We start from the raw sequence: 22,419 nt of genomic DNA on the forward strand, positions 1-22,419 counted from the left end.
AAGAAAAGACCCAACATTTCCATCCAAAAAATGGTTTAATTCAAACTGCATTTTATTAAAATAGTAAAATCTCAGGAAAAGAACTGGGCTATCAACCAGCACAGCTGGAAACAGTGACTGTTCAGGCAGAGCCCACCTGATGTGTGGAATTGCATCTTGGTATGTTTAAACAGTCGGCTGTTTGCTTGTCCCGTGGAGTGAGTGGACAGGAGGAAGGGAAGCGTGCACCAAGAGGACAGGGCAGCTGCGCCAGCCTTCTGATGTACAGGGCAGGTCTGCCAAGCTCTGGCTGAGACCCAGCACTGGACTCAATGGCTTTGCTGCTTAGATTACAGCCTAAGGGAGAGGACTGGAACACAGAAAAACTGACGTCAGAAGTAAGTTTAAAAGGAGGGTCGGTATGTTAGGGCAAGGGGGAGGAGGGAGAGGAAGAAGAAAAGGAAAAAGAAAAGTTTTCTTCTACTTCCACCTCTTTTCCCCCTTCCTCTCCATATAGTCCTCTAACTTTTCTCTTATTTTCAATAAGGTATCTGGAGTTGCCGTATCTTTTTTTTAATTATTATTTATTTAATTATTTATGTTAATTAACATTTTCCCGGCTGAATACCTTATAAAAATTTTTTTCCTGTTGAATACCTTATAAAACACCTAATAAACTGGTTTGAGCTAGAAGTAAAGTAAAAACAAAATATCTCCCCACCCCTCTAGACACGCTGTATGTTTCATAAAGAAATTGAACAAAGACATAAATTATGTCGAAGCTGAGCCAATCTGATATTTCATTTGGTTCAACCCCCCTACCCCACCATGGGAAATCCATAAATACTATTCATTTTCAAAACCAGTTATCAGTTTAGGTGAGAAGGGTACTGTCATATTATAAGAATTATCCACACCCATGGATAACCCTCTCAATTCATACAGTATACTTTTTTAAACGTAAAGGTTGCTTCTGACAAGAAATAAATCCCAGGCAAATAGGCGTATGATTACATGACCGATACTTAAGGTTCAAAGAAAAAATTCGTAAGATTACATCCTTGAGGTAAAATAACAGGAGATAAGATTGAGCCATTTTCACTGTTTTGCAACTTACTGCAATATATTCTTCCCAAGCATTATACCTTCTACGCAGCTTTCTTTTAAAGAACTTTTTAAAATGCTTACATGGAAACAAAAGAGATGTTACATAAAGGCTGAAAATTCTAAAACAAAATGGACGACAAATGTGAGGCAGTATTTCAGCTCTTCATGAGCTAAAGAAAAGGTGATGTTAGTTTTCCTATTAGCTGGGGGTGGGGGTGGGGGTGGGGTGTCTTGCCTGGAAATAAAATAGGAAATAATGCAAATAGGGAAAAAAGGCAAAAGGACTACCAGGATTGAAGTATAAACCTTTAGGAAACAGAGTAAGAAACGATTTTGTTGAACAAGAAAAAAATTCAGTGTAAATATGTGAAGATATTTTGTGTATGCTTTTCCAGAGCATACTACTGAAATAAAATCCCACAGAAAACTAAAAGGAATTAAAATCAAAGCTTAAGAAAAATATTCGATCCAAGAAATTTGACTATGCATAAATATGATAAAGATAAATCACTTGGGTCAACAATATTTGGTTTTGTTCTCAACCTAATTGCACTATCCCCACTGCCTTAAAATGCCTTCTAGAACAAGGAAGGGTATAAATAAATAAACTCATAAATAAATAAATAGAAAGATAACATCCTCCTATTAAATGTCATCTTTGAAGACAAGAGAAAAGTCATAGATTAAATTATAAATAAGGAAACTGTCCCAGATAGGTTTTGGATAATGCAATTTTACTTTTAGTGGTTTGGGGTTTCTTTAAAATCTACTGCAAGCTCCAGGATGCAGCAAAATTACTTGGGGTGGTGGTTAAAATGCAAATTTCTCGGCTCCAAATCCAGAGATACTGATTTAGAAGGTCAAGGATCTCAACAATCTGCATTTTTAAATCAATTCCCCCAGGAGATTATAAATGCATATGGCCCACAGATTACACTCTGAGGAAACTACTGCCTAAAATAAACTACCTGTCCTACTACGGGGTTTAACATGTTTACTGAACAGGAGGTGTCTATTTCAAAGCACAAAGGAACCTCTAATGTACTTTATTCCTCTGAACTGTCACCCTTATAACATTAGGCAGCAATTGAGTCATTGTAATGAAAATTATCTATTCACTCGGGATCAAAATCGTTTCTATGAGTTCTCAACATGCCACACTTCATAACACTGGAGCTAAAAACAATTGTAAAATGTACACCAAATACTTTCTTTAAAATAACTATACAAAAGGGATGCTGTGTGAATCTTCCACAAACGCTGCTTAAATTTTTGTGGAACTTGTCTGATGGATTATGAGAAAGTTGAAAAGATCTGCAAAGAAATTATATATATTACTCATAAACACTTACTATTGTACCTTAAAACTATTCTAATTTGCTTTCATTTCATTTGTTATCAAAAACTCCCCAGCGTATTGCAAAGGACACTCTGCATGGGTTCCTTTAACATTGAAGATCCACAACTGGGAATTCTGTCTACACCAGTTTTCCTTATCCCCTTCCTTCCAGTGCCTCTCTCACTTGATAACCAACCCCATTCCTCTCATCCACATGTACGTACACCCACTTCGTGGGTAAGACAAATTTTTGTCTTCACCTCCAGCAGTCGCAAATTGATTTTCATCCATTCCTGAAATGAGCATTTCTGAGAGAATAGTATGTGTCAGGCACAGTGTGAGGCACCAGAATCCAAAGATGAAGCAACCTAACTCCTGGTCTAGAGGAGCTCACACTTTTATGGAGAAACGGATCCACAAGCAAACAGGTACAATACAAAGTAGCATGGGCTGTCAACAAAGGAATTGCTAATAACAGAGATGCACTGCTTTTTTTTCCAGCAAAGAAAAATAAAATAGTAGAGAGCTTCAAAAATACACAGCAAGAACATCATAGGCATCTTAAAATTTGAGTGAGTGGAGATCTGAAGTTAAGTAAGATGCAATGAGGTTGTTTCTGTAAGTAACTTTTAGGAAAACAAGGAAATACCTGGTACACTGTCACAGTACAAGTCAGCATGTCTCTAGCTTGTATGAGGGCAAGGAGCTGGCTGGTTAGCACTCACCACTGACCTAATGAATCATAGGACATCATGCCAGAGGCCTGAGCCCTGAGAGGGTAGGTGAAGGAATGCTGGATTCCGGCCACCTCTCTGTCCTCGTGGGCAAAATGATGAAGGGAGAAGAAAAGTCAAGAGTGCAGAAATCGAGCCCTCTAGTCTACTGTGATCAAATCCAGATCTGGCAAAAGGAGAGTAGTGGTGGGTGTCAGGTTTAGGAATGATACGAATGTGACTACTGCATTTATTCAGACATGTGGGGCTTACTGCACTGTATGAAATCTTTTTACGCACGACCCACTGGAAAGACAGCAGAACGTCCAACACTGCTGCATCAGCTAAAACTGATGACTCCTTCATATCTATTATGTCTCATGGAATTTCACATGAATACATCTGAGTAATACTGTCTATTGTCTAATACCATCTTCATGTTAGAGCCAGAGGCAGTGAGGAAATCTCTTACCTATTAGTTCACAAGAAGAAAATACTTCCTGTTTCCATTGAAGGACCATTTATTTCCTTGATAAATAATCTAATCTAAGAATGAATTACTTCAACATTGCAAAAGTAATTAATGCCACTGAATTGTAATTTAAAAATGGTTAAAATGACAAATTTTGTTACATATATGTTACCATAATTAAAAATGCAAATAAAGAGAATGAATTATTCTAAGATGCTACTGGATGTTTTTAATCACATGCCCGTACTTTACCACTGAACTCAAATCTTTTTACTTTTTAAAAAGTTTAACTCAATATACATTTCTAGCAGAACTACTCTGTACTAGGTATGGTGCTAGCGCAGGCATATGACGAAGAATAAATGGATTCCTGCCTTCAAGGACAGGGCGAGTAAGCGCCAGGCATTGTAACACAATGTGGCAAGTGCTACTGGGGGGCTGGGTGCAGGGTCAGGGGAACACCATGGAACCCAGGGACTGGGGCATGCTTCTCACAGGTGGCAGCAACTGAGCTGGATTTTAAAGCATGAACAGGATTTCACCACATATGAGAAAAGCCAGAGGAGGCAAAAGGGAAGGAATCTTTAGGGAACAGAGAGTATTTTGTGGGGCTGGGACATAGGGAGAGAGAAGTGGAAGATGCAATTGAGGTGATGGATTGGAGCCAGAACAGAAAGGACCTAATCAGCCATGTTAAAGGAGTTTCAATTCTATCCTACAGTGAGGACAATGTGGAGTCCTGAAGGGTTTTGTTTAGAAAAGTAAGTGTGGAGACAGACAAGGAAGACAGAAAAGAAGCTAGGAGACCACTTAGAAGGCATCACAATAGCTTAAGCAAGAGACTGCAAACCACACACATCCGGAAGGCTCTATGAGCTCAGATGCTCATAAACATTTTTTTTCATATGTTCTTTAGTTACACCTGATGTTTTCTCTATTACTTGGATATTGATCCTGAAATATATATATTTTTCCTACCCAAAATATATCATCTTTTAGTTATAAAATCACATTCCATATGACAGACAGTAAACATTTAGGTAAAGACTTAAAAGATAATCTCTTACCTGAACAAAGCTGTTCCACTTTTGTGTAGTTTAAAGATACTATGTCATTAACCCATGCAATGATGTCATGTCTGCTCATAGTCTCTTGGGTTATCGAGGTAGAATACACATTGACCGCCATTCCCCAACTGGAAACAAACAAATGGACAGGTTTATTTATCTACAAGAAAAAAATTGACTCGAAAACATAAAAGACAGCTATTCAAGGTTGGAATCCCTGACAGAGCTCTAGGGGATATCCAAGTTCTGCTCTGGCTAAGTCCTTTAGCTTCTCTTTCTCTGCACATATTCTACTTAATGGCCCTGATAGACTAGATTTCCCATTTTTTCATGAAGACCATTTTCCATCTCCCCCAAGTAGACCCAAATGTTCTTCCAGTTCTGAGAGTCCCAACTCATAATACAATTTAGAGTCTCACTTTTGCCCTTAAGTCTATGTGAGATTAAAAAGTTCTCAGGTCTTAAACAGTGTACACCAGCATGATCTTTTCGTTTTATACACCATTTCATAGTTCATAAGTACTTGCAAATCAGTGCCTCCTCCAGTATGCTCATCTTTGGAAATGTAAATGGCAGCACCACCATTACCTAGTTGTTCAGGCTAAAAATAGTGTCATCCCTCTTGAACTTCTCTCTTTCCCTCACCACCACATGGAGCCCACCAGCAAATCCCACTGGCCGTACTTTCGAGGTTATTTCAGAGGCTGCCACCCTGATCCAAACTCCTGTTAACTCTCACCTGGAGTTTTGCCATCGTGTCCTAATCGGCCTCCCAGCTTGCACCCTTGCCCCTACAGCCCATTCTCAACACAGCAGCCAGAAGGAGTCTACTGATATAAATCAGATCCTTTGTCTCCTTACATCAAAACCTTCCAATGACTGCCCATTTCAGAGTAAAGTCCAAACTTCTCACCAAGCTTTATAAGGCCTTACATGTTCTACCCTTTATTGTCTTTCCTGCCACCCTCCCCCTCACTCCATCCCCCCATCGCTGGACTTGCGGCTGTTTCTTGAACACTTCAAGCTCACATCTGCTCCAAGGCCTTTGCGTTGCTGTTGCTTCAGCCAGGAACCTTTCCTGGGCAGCCTCAAGGCACCTCTCCTTTTCCTTCAGGCTCCACTCACTGTCACCCAACCAGGGAGGCTTCTTCATCTTTCTCTATCCACTTATCCTTTTCCTTTCCATAGACATGGGATCCAAACTCCCTGAGAGCAGGATTATGTCCATTTCATTCTCTGCTCTATCCCTGGTGCCAAGCACAGGGTCACATATAGAAGAGGCTTTCAATAAAATGTGCAATGCAAGAGTCTGCACTAGTTTTCTGCATAAAAGGTAAAGAGGGCATTTTATACCAGTTTCAGAAAGAAATCCACTTTAGAGACAGGACGCATATATGCTTCATTGGGAGGAAAAAGCCGTTTTGGACAAAGTCTTTTAAAAAACATACTTTAAAAATATTTGGATAGAGAAATGAGGAAATTGAGACTCATCAAAGTTCATTGACTTGCTTAAAAATCACTAGAACTTTGTTTTTAATGATTAGTAATTTTTTAATTTATTGAGATATAAATAACATACCATAAAATTCACCTTTTAAAAGTGTACAATTCAGGGGCGGGGCAAGATGGCAGACTGGTGAGCTGTATGTTTTAGTTACTCCTCCAGGAAAGTAGGTAGAAAGCCAGGAACTGCGTGGACTGGACACCACAGAGCAATCTGACTTTGGGGATACTTCATACAACACTCATGAAAACGTGGAAATGCTGAGATCAGCTAAATCTGTAAGTTTTTGCGGCCAGGGGACCCACGCCCCTCCCTGCCAGGCTCAGTCCCGTGGGAGGAGGGGCTGTCAGCTCCTGGAAGGAGAAGGGAGAACTGCAGTGGCAGCCCTTATCGGAAACTCATTCTGCTGATCCAAACTCCAACCATAGATAGACGGAGACCAGACACCAGAGAATCTGAGAGCAGCCAGCCCAGCAGAGAGGAGATAGGCATAGAAAAAAAACAACACGAAAAACCCCAAAATAAAAGCGGAGGATTTTTGGAGTTCTGGTGAACCTGGAAGGGGGAAGGGCGGAGCTCAGGCCCTGAGGCGCATATGCAAATCCTGAAGAAAAGCTGATCTCTCTGCCCTGTGGACCTTTCCTTAATGGCCCTGGTTGCTTTGTCTCTTAGCATTTCAATAACCCATTAGATCTCTGAGGAGGGCCCCTTTTCTTTTTTGTTTTTTTTTTAATCCTTTTTTCTTTTTCTAAAACAATTACTCTAAGAAGCCCAATACAGAAAGCTTCAAAGACTTGCAATTTGGGCAGGTCAAGTCAAGAGCAGAACTAGGAGAGCTCTGAGACAAAACGCAATAATCCAGTGGCTGAGAAAATTCACTAAACACCACAACTTCCCAAGAAAAGGGGGGTGTCCGCTCACAGCCATCATCCTGGTGGACAGGAAACACTCCTGCCCATCGCCAGCCCCATAGCCCAGAGCTGCCCCAGACAACCCAGTGTGACGGAAGTGCTTCAAATAACAGGCACACACCACAAAACTGGGCGTGGACATTAGCCTTCCCTGCAACCTCAGCTGATTGTCCCAGAGTTGGGAAGGTAGAACAGTGTGAATTAACAAAGCCCCATTCAGCCATCATTTCAGCAGACTGGGAGCCTCCCTACACAGCCCAGCAGCCCAGAACTGCCCAGGGTGGACGGCACTCACCTGTGACATAGCACAGTCATCCCTCAACAGAGGACCCGGGGTGCACGGCCTGGAAGAGGGGCCCACTTGCAAGTCTCAGGAGCCATGCGCCAGTGCCGGGGACTTGTGGGTCAGTGGCGGAGACAAGCTGTGGCAGGACTGATCTGAAGGATTAGACTATTGCAGCAGCTTTAAAACTCTAGGATCATCAGGGAGATTTGATTGTTAGAGCCACCCCCCCGTCCCTGACTGCCCAGAAACATGCCCCATATACAGGGCAGGCAACACCAACTACACACGCAAGCCTTGTACACCAACTGGACCCCACAAGACTCACTCCCCCACTCACCAAAAAGACTAAGCAGGGGAGAACTGGCTTGTGGAGAACAGGTGGCTCGTGGACGCCACCTGCTGGTTAGTTAGAGAAAGTGTACTCCACGAAGCTGTAGATCTGATAAATTAGAGATAAGGACTTCAATTGGTCTACAAATCCTAAAAGAACTCTATCAAGTTCAGCAAATGCCACGAGGCCAAAAACAACAGAAAATTATAAAGCATATGAAAAAACCAGACGATATGGATAACCCAAGCCCAAGCACCCAAATCAAAAGATCAGAAGAGACACAGCACCTAGAGCAGATACTCAAAGAACTAAAGATGAACAATGAGACCATAGTACGGGAGACAAAGGAAATCAAGAAGACCCTAGAAGAGCATAAAGAAGACATTGCAAGACTAAATAAAAAAATGGATGATCTTATGGAAATTAAAGAAACTGTTGACCAAATTAAAAAGATTCTGGACACTCATAGTACAAGACTAGAGGAAGTTGAACAACGAATCAGTGACCTGGAAGATGACAGAAGGGAAAATGAAAGCATAAAAGAAAGAATGGGGAAAAAAATTGAAAAAATCGAAATGGACCTCAGGGATATGATAGATAATATGAAACGTCCGAATATAAGACTCATTGGTGTTCCAGAAGGGGAAGAAAAGGGTAAAGGTCTAGGAAGAGTATTCAAAGAAATTGTTGGGGAAAACTTCCCAAATCTTCTAAACAACATAAATACACAAATCATAAATGCTCAGCTAACCCCAAATAGAATAAATCCAAATAAACCCACTCCGAGACATATACCGATCACACTGTCAAACACAGAAGAGAAGGAGCAAGTTCTGAAAGCAGCAAGAGAAAAGCAATTCACCACATACAAAGGAAACAGCATAAGACTAAGTAGTGACTACTCAGCAGCCACCATGGAGGCGAGAAGGCAGTGGCATGATATATTTAAAATTCTGAGTGAGAGGAATTTCCAGCCAAGAATACTTTATCCAGCAAAGCTCTCCTTCAAATTTGAGGGAGAGCTTAAATTTTTCACAGACAAACAAATGCTGAGAGAATTTGCTAACAAGAGACCTGCCCTACTGGAGATACTAAAGGGAGCCCTACGCACAGAGAAACAAAGAAAGGACAGAGAGACTTGGAGAAAGGTTCAGTACTAAAGAGATTCGGTATGGGTACAATAAAGGATATTAATAGACAGAGGGGAAAAATATGACAAACATAAACCAAAGGATAAGATGGCTGATTCAAGAAATGCCTTCACGGTTATAACGTTGAATGTAAATGGATTAAACTCCCCAATTAAAAGATATAGATTCGCAGAATGGATCAAAAAAAATGAACCATCAATATGTTGCATACAAGAGACTCATCTTAGACACAGGGACACAAAGAAACTGAAAGTGAAAGGATGGAAAAAAATATTTCATGCAAGCTACAGCCAAAAGAAAGCAGGTGTAGCAATATTAATCTCAGATAAAATAGACTTCAAATGCAGGGATGTTTGAGAGACAAAGAAGGCCACTACATACTAATAAAAGGGGCAATTCAGCAAGATGAAATAACAATCGTAAATGTCTATGCACCCAATCAAGGTGCCACAAAATACATGAGAGAAACACTGGCAAAACTAAAGGAAGCAATTGATGTTTCCACAATAATTGTGGGAGACTTCAACACATCACTCTCTCCTATAGATAGATCAACCAGACAGAAGACCAATAAGGAAATTGAAAACCTAAACAATCTGATAAATGAATTAGATTAACAGACATATACAGGACATTACATCCCAAATCACCAGGATACACATACTTTTCTAGTGCTCATGGAACTTTCTCCAGAATAGATCATATGCTGGGACATAAAACAAGCCTCAATAAATTTAAAAAGATTGAAATTATTCAAAGCACATTCTCTGACCACAATGGAATACAATTAGAAGTCAATAACCATCAGAGACTTAGAAAATTCACAAATACCTGGAGGTTAAACAACACACTCCTAAACAATCAGTGGGTTAAAGAAGAAATAGCAAGAGAAATTGCTAAATATATAGAGACGAATGAAAATGAGAACACAACATACCAAAACCTATGGGATGCAGCAAAAGCAGTGCTAAGGGGGAAATTTATAGCACTAAATGCATATATTAAAAAGGAAGAAAGAGCCAAAATCAAAGAACTAATGGATCAACTGAAGAAGCTAGAAAGTGAACAGCAAACCAATCCTAAACCAAGTAGAAGAAAAGAAATAACAAGGATTAAAGCAGAAATAAATGACATAGAGAACAAAAAAACAATAGAGAGGATAAATATCACCAAAAGTTGGTTCTTTGAGAAGATCAACAAGATTGACAAGCCCCTAGCTAGACTGACAAAATCAAAAAGAGAGAAGACCCATATAAACAAAATAATGAATGAAAAAGGTGACATAACTGCAGATCCTGAAGAAATTAAAAAATTATAAGAGAATACTATGAACAACTGTATGGCAACAAACTGGATAATGTAGAGGAAATGGACAATTTCCTGGAAACATATGAACAACCTAGACTGACCAGAGAAGAAATAGAAGACCTCAACCAACCCATCACAAGCAAAGAGATCCAATCAGTCATCAAAAATCTTCCCACAAATAAATGCCCAGGGCCAGATGGCTTCACAGGGGAATTCTACCAAACTTTCCAGAAAGAACTGACACCAATCTTACTCAAACTCTTTCAAAACACTGAAGAAAATGGAACACTACCTAACTCATTTTATGAAGCTAACATCAATCTAATACCAAAACCAGGCAAAGATGCTACAAAAAAGGAAAACTACCGGCCAATCTCCCTAATGAATATAGATGCAAAAATCCTCAACAAAATACTTGCAAATCGAATCCAAAGACACATTAAAAAAATCATACACCATGACCAAGTGGGGTTTATTCCAGGCATGCAAGGATGGGTCAACATACGAAAATCAATCAATGTATTACAACACATTAACAAGTCAAAAGGGAAAAATCAATTGATCATCTCAATAGATGCTGAAAAAGCATTTGACAAAATCCAACATCCCTTTTTGATAAAAACACTTCAAAAGGTAGGAATTGAAGGAAACTTCCTCAACATGATAAAGAGCATATATGAAAAACCCACAGCCAGCATAGTACTCAATGGTGAGAGACTGAAAGCCTTCCCTCTAAGATCAGGAACAAGACAAGGATGCCCGCTGTCACCACTGTTATTCAACATTGTGCTGGAAGTGCTAGCCAGGGCAATCCGGCAAGACAAAGAAATAAAAGGCATCCAAATTGGAAAAGAAGAAGTAAAACTGTCATTGTTTGCAGATGATATGATCTTATATCTAGAAAACCCTGAGAAATTGACGATACAGCTACTAGAGCTAATAAACAAATTTAGCAAAGTAGCGGGATACAAGGTTAATGCACATAAGTCAGTAATGTTTCTATATGCTAGAAATGAACAAACTGAAGAGACACTCAAGAAAAAGATACCATTTTCAATAGCAACTAAAAAAATCAAGTACCTAGGAATAAACTTAACCAAAGATGTAAAAGACCTATACAAAGAAAACTACATAACTCTACTAAAAGAAATAGAAGGGGACCTTAAAAGATGGAAAAATATTCCATGTTCATGGATAGGAAGGCTAAATGTCATTAAGATGTCAATTCTACCCAAACTCATCTACAGATTCAATGCAATCCCAATCAAAATTCCAACAACCTACTTTGCAGACTTGGAAAAGCTAGTTATCAAATTTATTTGGAAAGGGAAGATGCCTCGAATTGCTAAAGACACTCTAAAAAAGAAAAACAAAGTGGGAGTACTTACACTCCCTGACTTTGAAGCTTATTATAAAGCCACAGTTGCCAAAACAGCATGGTACTGGCACAAAGATAGACATATAGATCAATGGAATCGAATTGAGAATTCCGAGATAGACCCTCAGATCTATGGCCGACTGATCTTTGATAAGGCCCCCAAAGTCACTGAACTGAGTCATAATGGTCTTTTCAACAAATGCGGCTGGGAGAGTTGGATATCCATATCCAAAAGAATGAAAGAGGACCCCTACCTCACCCCCTACACAAAAATTAACTCAAAATGGACCAAAGATCTCAATATAAAAGAAAGTACCATAAAACTCCTAGAAGATAATGTAGGAAAACATCTTCAAGACCTTGTATTAGGTGGCCACTTCCTAGACTTTACACCCAAAGCACAAGCAACAAAAGAGAAAATAGATAAATGGGAACTTCTGAAGCTTAGAAGTTTCTGCACCTCAAAGGAATTTCTCAAAAAGGTAAAGAGGCATCCAACTCAATGGGAAAAAAGTTTTGGAAACCATGTATCTGACAAAAGACTGATATCTTGCATATATAAAGAAATCCTACAACTCAATGACAATAGTACAGTCGGCCCAATTATAAAATGGGCAAAAGATATGAAAAGACAGTTCTCTGAGAGGAAATACAAATGGCCAAGAAACACATGAAAAAAATGTTCAGCTTCACTAGCTATTAGAGATTTGCAAATTAAGACCACAATGAGATACCATCCAACACCGGTTAGAATGGCTGCCATTAAACAAACAGGAAACTACAAATGCTGGAGGGGATGTGGAGAAATTGGAACTCTTATTCATTGTTGGTGGGACTGTATAATGGTTCAGCCACTCTGGAAGTCAGTCTGGCAGTTCCTTAGAAGACTAGATATAGAGTTACCATTCGATCCAGTGATTGCACTTCTCGGTATATACCCGGACGATTGGAAAGCAGTGACACGAACAGATATCTGCACGCCAATGTTCATAGCAGCATTATTCACAATTGCCAAGAGATGGAAACAACCCAAATGTCCTTCAACAGATGAGTGGATAAATAAAATGTGGTATATACACACGATGGAATACTACGCGGCATTAAGAAGGAAAGATCTCGTGAAACATATGACAACATGGATGAACCTTGAAGACATAATGCTGAGCGAAATAAGCCAGGCACAAAAAGAGAAATATTATATGCTACCACTAATGTGAACTTTGAAAAATGTAAAACAAATGGTTTATAATGTAGAATGTAGGGGAACTAGCAATAGAGAGCAATTAAGGAAAGCGGAACAATAATCCAAGAAGAACAGATAAGCTATTTAACGTTCTGGGGATGCCCAGGAATGACTATGGTCTGTTAATTTCTGATGGATATAGTAGGAGCAAGTTCACAGAAATGTTGCTATATTAGCTAACTTTCTTGGGGTAAAGTAGGAACATGTTGGAAGTTAAGCAGTTATCTTAGGTTAGTTGTCTTTTTCTTACTCCCTTGTTATGGTCTCTTTGAAATGTTCTTTTATTGTATGTTTGTTTTCTTTTTAACTTTTTTTTCATACAGTTGATTTAAAAAAGAAGGGAAAGTTAAAAAAAAAAAAAAAAGAAAAGCAAGGAAAAAAAAAAGATGTAGTGCCCCCTTGAGGAGCCTGTGGAGAATGCAGGGATATTCGCCTACCCCACCTCCATGGTTGCTAACATGACCACAGACATAGGGGACTGGTGGTTTGATGGGTTGAGCCCTCCACCATAGGTTTTACCCTTGGGAAGACGGTTGCTGCAAAGGAGAGGCTAGGCCTCCCTATGGTTGTGCCTAAGAGCCTCCTCCCGAATGCCTCTTTGTTGCTTAGATGTGGCCCTGTCTCTCTAGCTAAGCCAACTTGAAAGGTGAAATCACTGCCCTCCCCCCTACGTGGGATCAGACACCCAGGGAAGTGAATCTCCCTGGCAACGTGGAATATGACTCCTGGGGAGGAATGTAGACCCAGCATCGTGGGACGGAGAACATCTTCTTGACCAAAAGGGGGATGTGAAAGGAAATGAAATAAGCTTCAGTGGCAGAGAGATTCCAAAAGGAGCCGAGAGGTCACTCTGGTGGGCACTCTTACGCACAATTTAGACAACCCTTTTTAGGTTCCAAAGAATTGGGGTAGCTGGTGGTGGATACCTGAAACTATCAAACTACAACCCAGAACCCATGAATCTCGAAGACAATTGTATAAAAATGTAGGTTATGAGGGGTGACAATGGGATTGGGAAAGCCATAAGGACCACACTCCACTTTGTCTAGTTTATGGATGGATGAGTAGAAAAATAGGAGAAGGAAACAAACAGACAAAGGTACCCAGTGTTCTTTTTTACTTCAATTACTCTTTTTCACTCTAATTATTATTCCTGTTATTTTTGTGTGTGTGCTAATGAAGGTGTCAGGGATTGATTTGGGTGATGAATGTAACACTATGTAATGGTACTGTAAACAATCGAAAGTACGATTTGTTTTGTATGACTGCGTGGTATGTGAATATATCTCAATAAAATGAAGATTAAAAAAAAATATTTGGATAGATAATTTGGAAATCAAGTACTAACCACATGAATTTTCCCTTTATCTCTGAAAATGGGCAAAGCTGACTTCTTTTTATCATTTTTAAAACTGATATAACAATTTCCTATATATATTTTTTATTTTGGAAAATTCCAAACACATGCAAAAGGAGAGATAACAAAATAACCACCAGATGTATTTATCTCTTGGCTTCAACACTAATCAATATTTGACCAATCATGTTTCATTTATATTCCCATCAACTCCCCCAACTCTCCTTTTGCCGCCCACACTAGATTACTTTGGAGTAAATGTGAGACATAACATTATTTAATTCTGTAAATATTCAATAAGTGTTTTTAAAAGTTAAGGTCATTTCAGTGTGATTGTGAAAACCTTGTGGATCACACTCCCTTTATCTAGTGAATGGATGGATGAGTAGAAAAATGGGGACAAAAACTAAATGAAAAATAGGGTGGGATGGGGGGGATGGTTTGGGTGTTCTTTTTTACTTTTATTTTTTATTCTTATTCCGATCTTTTCTGATGTAAGGAAAATGTTCAGAAATAGATCATGGTGATGAATGCATAACTATATGATCATACTGTGAACAGTTGATTGTAGACCATGGATGACTGAATGGTATGTGAATATATTTCAATAAAACTGAATTTAATTAAAAAAAAAGTTAAGGTCATTAAAAAAAAACCACAATAGTATTATCATAACTAAAAACAAAAATTAATCCCAAATATCATAAAAAATGGAGTCAGTGTCCATATTTCCCTAACGCCTTATAAATTTTTCCAGTTTGTTTGAATCTGGATTCAAATAAGGTTCATGTATTGATCTGACTCACATTCAAATGGGTGGAGAGGGACAAGATACTTCATGTGGGTGTTTGAACTTAAAGCAGGAGGTACATAATGTCTTATTAACTCCTTTTGTGATATTAGCCATTTATGATATTTTTCAAGATATAATATTTCATTGAGACCTAAGAATGATGTTCTGTTATTCCTTCTTCTCTCATGAGCTGGAATAATACTAAAAGAGAAACTTCCTCTCTGAGATAATCTCAGTTATATAGATCACATAAGGCAGCAGTGATGCCTGATTACTTCACTTTTTTCAAAATAATGAAGCAGTTCCCCAGCATTCTCCAAACATGACTAAAGAGGTTTTTATTTTTATTTTGGAAGTATCACTATGAACTCATGAATTTCAATCCATTACAGCTTACATCTTTATTGATATAAACCTGTGAGAGCTTACATAAGTTGGCTTCTTAATTCTTTTCACAAGATTCTAACGGTCTCTGATGACTTCCTTGCTTTCTGCTATGTACATTTCTTGGGCATTTCCTGCCGTAAACCTAAAACCAGTCATTTCTCCAAGGTCCTGATTCCTTTTAGAAGAAAACGGTATTTAGAGATGTAGAAGTAATATTTTTAAGCATGGCTATATATGATTTAAAAATCCATAATTGTGTAGGTTTTCTCAAAAATCTATATATTTATGAAACAGTTGCATTTGGAGTTCTCATTAATTCTCATGATGTATGGCTAAACAATAAAAATGTGCTTTCTGTTTCAGAGTGCTAAAGGAAGATTTTATTTATAAATAAATAAATGTGCATGTGAATCTATGAAGAAGATATATACACACACAGATACATGTATATATCTATATGCCAGTAGAAAGATATAGAGATAAAGCTATGGACATCCATCCATCTATTTGTCCCTCAGGAGCACCTACATTTCTAAATCTTCTGATCCTGAAGATCCAAAAAACTCAAGGCATTGGTATCTCAGGCAATGCAGCTGTAATTGCTTTTCTACACTATTTTTAAAGGCTTTTTACTTTGGGGTTAATAGTCCAGTGTTTTCTTTAGTCTATGGTTTATTAAACAAAACTGCTTTTAATACTCAATTTTTTTTACCACCTATGTAAATTACATAAAAGCTTAATAAATATAATTCAAAGTATGTAGAACATTAGCATGATAATTCAAAATTTAAAACATTTTGGATTGCTTGATAAAATTGTCATATACCGGAATAACGTTTGGCAGCTGATTTACTCTTCCAATGGTTTCTTCCTCAGACAGTATTGAAAAGCACTGGCATTTTCAGACTATATGGCAATGGAAGAGGAGGAGTCAAGGCTGAGAACTTTGCTAGATGGCACCAAACCAATCTGAGGTAAAATTTTCGCTCCAGGTTATTTAAAAACAAAACTAAACACAAAGCAGGGAAGATACAATAAGATTTGTGTTTTAGAAAGATAATCCTATACAAGTGAGAAAAAATTTCCTCTGGTTACATAACAGAAAGAAATATACAACAAATGGGCAGGTAGAAGAGTCAGGGCAGCTTTCTAAAAATCCATGAGAACAAGGAAGCAGGTTCTGTCAATGCATCGCACATCCTTTCCTCCAGGTCTTTATTAATAACATTCACTAAGGACAGCAATCCTCTTTCATATTGAAATAGAAATGCAACACAATAGGCTAAGTAAGGGCACTATCTGCCTTCAAGGAGCTTATTTATGATGACCAGGTAAACAATGAAAGTAGCATTGATTTGTGGATTAGAAAAATTCGGGTTAATTAGTTACCACAACTCACCACTCTAACCTCTACCATACCCTGTCTGTAACCAACACAGATGCAATCCCCAGAAACCCTTGAGTACTTGCACATCATGTCTTAAGAGATTGTGGGAAAACTAGGTTAGAGGACAGAGTAAGGGTAAACAATGACGGTTACAAATAATTTTTACATTTCCTAAAATAAAATAATGACAACATAATAGATTTCAATACCTACTTCAAATTAATAGCAATGGAATCAACAGAGTTTGTTTAGTATCCACATTGATTAGAAAATTCTTATCATCCATCTTCCTCTTCCAAATTTCAGCAAGGTACATCTAAATTCATTTCATTTCGTGGCTCTTTTCCACCTTTTGCTATTTCCCCATCCCAAATGTGCATCACCTTCAGATTTTGGCCGAGAGCGCCCTGGAACTCCCTCTCTAGTAAGGGGTTAGCGCCCTTCTGAACCTCCAGTTACTCACGTGGGGACAAAATGGAAAGAGAATTCCATTCCCGCTCTGCCATCCACCCTTTTCTTTCCCCAATTCCCGCAGCACCCACTTTTTCTACAGGAGCATAACTTAGTCAAACCTAAATCATCCAGGTGATTAGAGTTCACAGAAGAACATTATATTCTTTCAAATGTGAAACTTAGGGCTGGAAGAACATTAATAGTCCTGGCCCTTCCCTGGATATACCCTAAAATCCCGAGATTCCATTATAATTTATGCCTCATCTGTATTACAAAATATACATTCCTACTCTGCAGGAGTGTTGTATGGATAACACAAGGACTTTTTCAGATCATTTTAGGAGTTAAAACGACTCCATGCTCCCATCTTATCCTTGAAAGAATCGCGTGAGGAAAGCACTTCACTCACTCTCCGAGTGCTTCCTTACCGGTCACTCTACCCGTTAATCGGGAGTCCAAAAGTCAATCCAGGACTCGCGGTCCCTGAGAATGTCACCAAGTATATGAACGTCTATCGGAGGAGGAATAATAGCAATACAAAATATTAATTTTTTAAGGTTTCTGAGTAATTTCAATAGACTTAGCCAAAACAAAACAAAAGAATGGTAAGGAAAATAAAAACAACAAAAAGCCATATGCTACAGAATAAAGAGCCATTGTCCTGTGCACGGTTTATTCTCATATTGGGATCTTCAGCATTATTTTTTATATGGAAAAGACAGTCTATTCTCAGATGACCTGCCGTCTAGCCTCTGTGCCAAAGGAGAAAAGAAGGATGCCAAAGCGCTGTACTCTACTTTGTGGCTTTCCGTTAATATCTTAACCTTATCTGTGCTAAAACCTGGTTAGTACAATAGAAAGGAGAGGACAAGCAAGGGACAACTGCCTAGCATTATAGTCTCCAGGTCACATAGTTTAATATGGTACTTAAATTTTATTTGAAAAATGAATTTGCATCATTGCTCCTACTTATAAATAAATAATCACAACACTGCTGTCGTGAGTATTTGAAGCTGGCAGTATAAGGGTGTGTTTTTTGGCAAATGAGAGAGAAAAACACAGATTAACAAAAATTCCGTCAACCCTTCAGAGGTAAAGTTGGAATTTTGGCCTGCCTGTGGATGGCGACCACTGACAAACGTCTTGGTTAAAAGCACAGCCTCAGGCCGTGTGGCAGTGTGTTGGTTTTGCTCAGTTTAATCCTGTATTCAACACTGGGGTGGGGTGGGGTGGAGAAGAGCAAGTTTATGCTTTGTAGCTCTGACTGAGCCACACACATTAGAAACTGCACTTCTGCTTACTAAAGCAAAAGGAATTTTATATGACTAAGTGAGCCTTTGCGTTAGCTTACAGAGCAAAGCCTGGATGAAGTCTTGGCAACCCGAGAACAGTGGTAACTAAAATATGAATTCCTCTACCTTCCCAGCCTTGGGCCCAAAAACTGATTACAAAATATTTTACAATTTTGTCCAAGAACAAATTGGGCAAGGTTTGTGAATTATTCCAGAAGAGTGTCTCTTCAAAATCAGACAAATCTGCAAAATATCATAGCTGGCAAATATGTACAGCCTTTAAATGAAATTATTTTGTCTTTCTGCCCCACTGTACTCCTTACATATAGAGTGTACCAGCCATACTTTGGGGAAGGGGATCCTTTTCCTCATTTCCTCCCTTCACACTTCAATCACAACTTTTGAAGGAAAACACAGTATTTTCTTCCCGTAGGGCTCATGTGGACCAGGTGCCCAAGGTCCTGGCTCTGGTCTTATTTTGGGTGTGCGGATATAAAGAGATGGGTTTGAGGAATTAATTTTGGGAATGAGGCATGTGGAACCTATTTTAAATTTGATTTTTTTAAACTGAAATCTGAGTTTGCCAGGCTTCCCAAGTTTAGACATGGCCATCTGCAAAAGAAAAGCATTCCCTAAATGGTTGACTACTGTCTTGCTCTGTAAAAAGGTCTTGTTTGGCTAAATTTGCCTAAAACCCACTCTTTGACCAAAACTTTAAAAACTCTTCCTGACTTATGTCACCTCAATAATGTCACTCTCTAAGGGAGTCCTTGTGCACTTCATAAAGAAATCTGAAACTACACCAATATACTTCATTCACACATTTGCACAGACAACTATACCCATACTTGTGACTTTCTTCTCTCATAACACTACTTTCCACATGTCCCCCCAACAGTCCAAGATTAAGCCACGCAACCCCCTCTCCACCCAGTTTCACATAAATAAAAACCAAGCAGATGGAGAACAGATGCAAAGAATATTGGCATTTTTCTTTCGCCTGAGAAACTTATGTCTTCGATCTTGGGCACATAAAGATTTCTGAAGCCCTTATGATGATCTATAACCCAAGTGGTTTCTTAAGTGATGTTTAAAAATATTAATGTTTTCATAGAAGCCAGGTCCAGCTGACCAGGTTTCAAAGTTCCCTTAAGTGTCTCAGATGCAGTTGTTTGTACCATGTCCCCAAATATGCCAAGATGGGAAAAGCAACTGTGATCTACAGGAACTATTCTCCTTAACCATCCTTAGACTAACACTCGGTCCAGGGCAAGGCCTTGCCGTCAATTCACATTTTATGGGGTGTCCCTTGGTTAAGGTTTTTAGGACTGTCAAGGTTGGTCTGTTCCTATGTAGCAGGTAAAGGAGCTGCACTGATTCAAACATGGCTGCTGACTCCACAGGAGAATTGTTTTTGTTATTCTAAGAGAAATAGTCACTTTGCAAATACTCCTAAATATCCTCAAATATTCTGGCAATAGTTTACTTTGTCAGTATAAAGAGCGATTTGGCCAATCAGGGATATAATAATGAATATTTCCTTCTCTTACAAGCTAATTAGTAGGAGCACCATCTCTCTAAAGTAATCTGTAAGTATTTTGAGGAAAAATAAAAGTACATTTATGCCCAGAGATTAAATGCTGAGCCAAAGGAAGGAACCCCAAAAGATGTCCTCAAAGATCACTTCTGCATTACAATAGATGTTATTGGCCTGAGAGGGAATGCAGAGTCAGTCCAACCACAGGCCTTCAAGTTTGCAGGTTTTCATCTGAGAAGCCTCTTAAAAACACAAATAGATTCTGCCTGAATGCCTCTTTCCGGGCTCCCTGGTAACAAAAGGCTGATGTTCAATCTCCCATGGCTGCCCCTAAATAATGAACTGGGCATCAGTAGGGAGTGAGCGTAATGTGTCCCCTGAACCAGAAACTTCCCTACTTTTCAGCTGTGTGTAATTCATTCTCTAGATTCAAACCCGTGAGGGGTAGGATTTAAACAATTCATCACAGAAAGAACATTTCCAGATAATTCTCTACTTGTCGCTATTTGTGACCCGAAATGAGATAGGGAGAAAGTATTTGTTTGAGTAGGGAGATGGGGAGAGAATAAAGAGAGTCGAAAAGCATGTCTTTGAAAGACAAACCTTGACAAGATGAAATCTCCCTGGAGAAACATTACCAAAACTGGATAGAATCACTTAAAATCAAGCATTAAAGCTTACACTGATGTTGTAGAATAAGTGATGTATGCATGGACTTTAGGACTGGAATGGGAACTTAAGAGATCATTTAACGTCTTCAGGTAATAACACACTTAAAGCCACAGTGGGCAAATGTGCATCGTTTTTACAGGGCTCTGTGACTCAGTTAAGGGATTAGACTAGACAGTGTAAGACTAACTCCCCGGGCACTGACCCTCCCTGGGGAGCAACCACGAGGGAATGGAAGGGCCTCTGGAGTGCCCTACTGACTTTCAGATAAGGATGAATGAATTAAAAAATACATATATCCATACATTTATTACACGCAACATATTAACACTATTCCAATTTAATTTTTATATTTAATCAATATAATGACATACTTTATTAAACACAGGCTTTATTAAAACATAGATGCTGAAATACACTGTTTTCTCAAAATTAGGTTATTCAAAACTTAGAATGAGTGAAGAAAATCAATGTATCTTTATTACTAAACCTCTTGGAGAAATGTTTGTTTTCAAAGTTATCTTATCATATCCACAGGCTCATGAGTTTTATCAGCATGCTGCGTTGCCTGCTCTTTATTCCAAGCTTTTCTAGGCTGCCTATCATTGCAATATGGATGTGCTCCGTTAGCATTCACTGCTTAATCTTAATGCTTTTAATGTGGACACAAAGGTCCATTTAGTCTGACAATCAGAACTCCTAACTCCAGCTAATAATTGTCACCTCCTAGAGTGAACAAATATAAAAGCAATGTTATTTTCCGGGTGTCCTTCCCTTTCACCATTTACTACTACTTTTAAAAACAGACCAAGCTTTTTCTTATCGTACCACCTACTACTTAAGTATGATTTTTAAAAAATAGAACATGACTAAACAAACTTATTTCTCTACCTGCAAAATGAGATTCCATAACTTACTTGCCTTGAAACCCCACCCCCATTTTTAACAGCCTTCCTTGTTATGTGTATGAAACCCCTCAAGTGCTATTCATTAGGTGGCTACTTGAATAAAGCCCTTAGCTTGGATGCCCACTACATTGTAACTAAATGAAAAAAGAGAATGAAACTCTCAGAACAGCATATGTTGCTTTAACTCAGAATTAACAAATCAATGGCTATGCCTCTGAAGTGATTTGGAAAGATGGCTCTTATCCAAGGAATGAAGAAATTTTGGAATTCCAAAAAAGTTCTCTGTGGCATTCATAATACATCCACTGATATGAATGAAACTTAACTGCAAATAATGTGAGATTAATAGGCTAAGGTTGTAAACACACACACACACACACACACACACACACACACACACACACACACACGGTGAAAACCAGGCATACACTTCTTCATATGGTCAGAAATGGAGTTCATTATATTTGCCTAAATGCCCATCTGTTTCAAGCAGTGGGTGGCTTGGTCCATGCTCCGAAAATAATTTCAATGACCCAGAGCTCATTCCCATGCCACAGGGTTTGGCTGGTCTCCTCAGGGCACCAACTTCTGCTCAGCTTCCCATCCTCCTACTTGGCTCCAGGACTTCCACTCCTTCTTGACCATCTATGTTCTGTTCACTTTCCCAGCCCCACTTGGCCCTGCTCCTTCCCACCCTGACCTTAGCTCTCTCATGATCCTGAGACATCTCCAACCAAGCCCAGTGCCACCCCCCTCCCCTGCCCCAGCATGACCACAGGTCAGCCTTTCAGGAGATGGATGCTGCTGCCACTAGGGTGGGTGAAATTATATGTGTAAGATAGAGCAG

The 22,419-nt window shown here is 38.9% G+C and overlaps 1 protein-coding gene across 4 annotated transcripts in view; it reads right to left on the reverse strand.

Annotated features, from left to right (window-relative positions):
• Positions 1 to 22,419, reverse strand: part of MAPRE2 (microtubule associated protein RP/EB family member 2) — a 174,621-nt gene that overhangs the window by 63,984 nt on the left and 88,218 nt on the right. For 3 of the 4 annotated variants that reach the window (XM_037805530.1, XM_037805531.1, XM_037805529.1), the window contains one exon: positions 4,678 to 4,805. The exons of the other annotated variant lie outside the window; for it this stretch is intronic. In XM_037805530.1, coding sequence (XP_037661458.1) covers positions 4,678 to 4,798 — 121 coding nt within the window. In that variant the 5' untranslated portion in view covers positions 4,799 to 4,805. The remainder of the gene's footprint in view (positions 1 to 4,677; positions 4,806 to 22,419) is intronic. 4 annotated transcript variants of the gene reach the window in all.

The sequence above is a fragment of the Choloepus didactylus genome, chromosome 16, assembly GCF_015220235.1.
Source record: "Choloepus didactylus isolate mChoDid1 chromosome 16, mChoDid1.pri, whole genome shotgun sequence".
In the NCBI taxonomy this organism is placed as follows: Eukaryota; Metazoa; Chordata; class Mammalia; order Pilosa; family Megalonychidae; genus Choloepus; species Choloepus didactylus.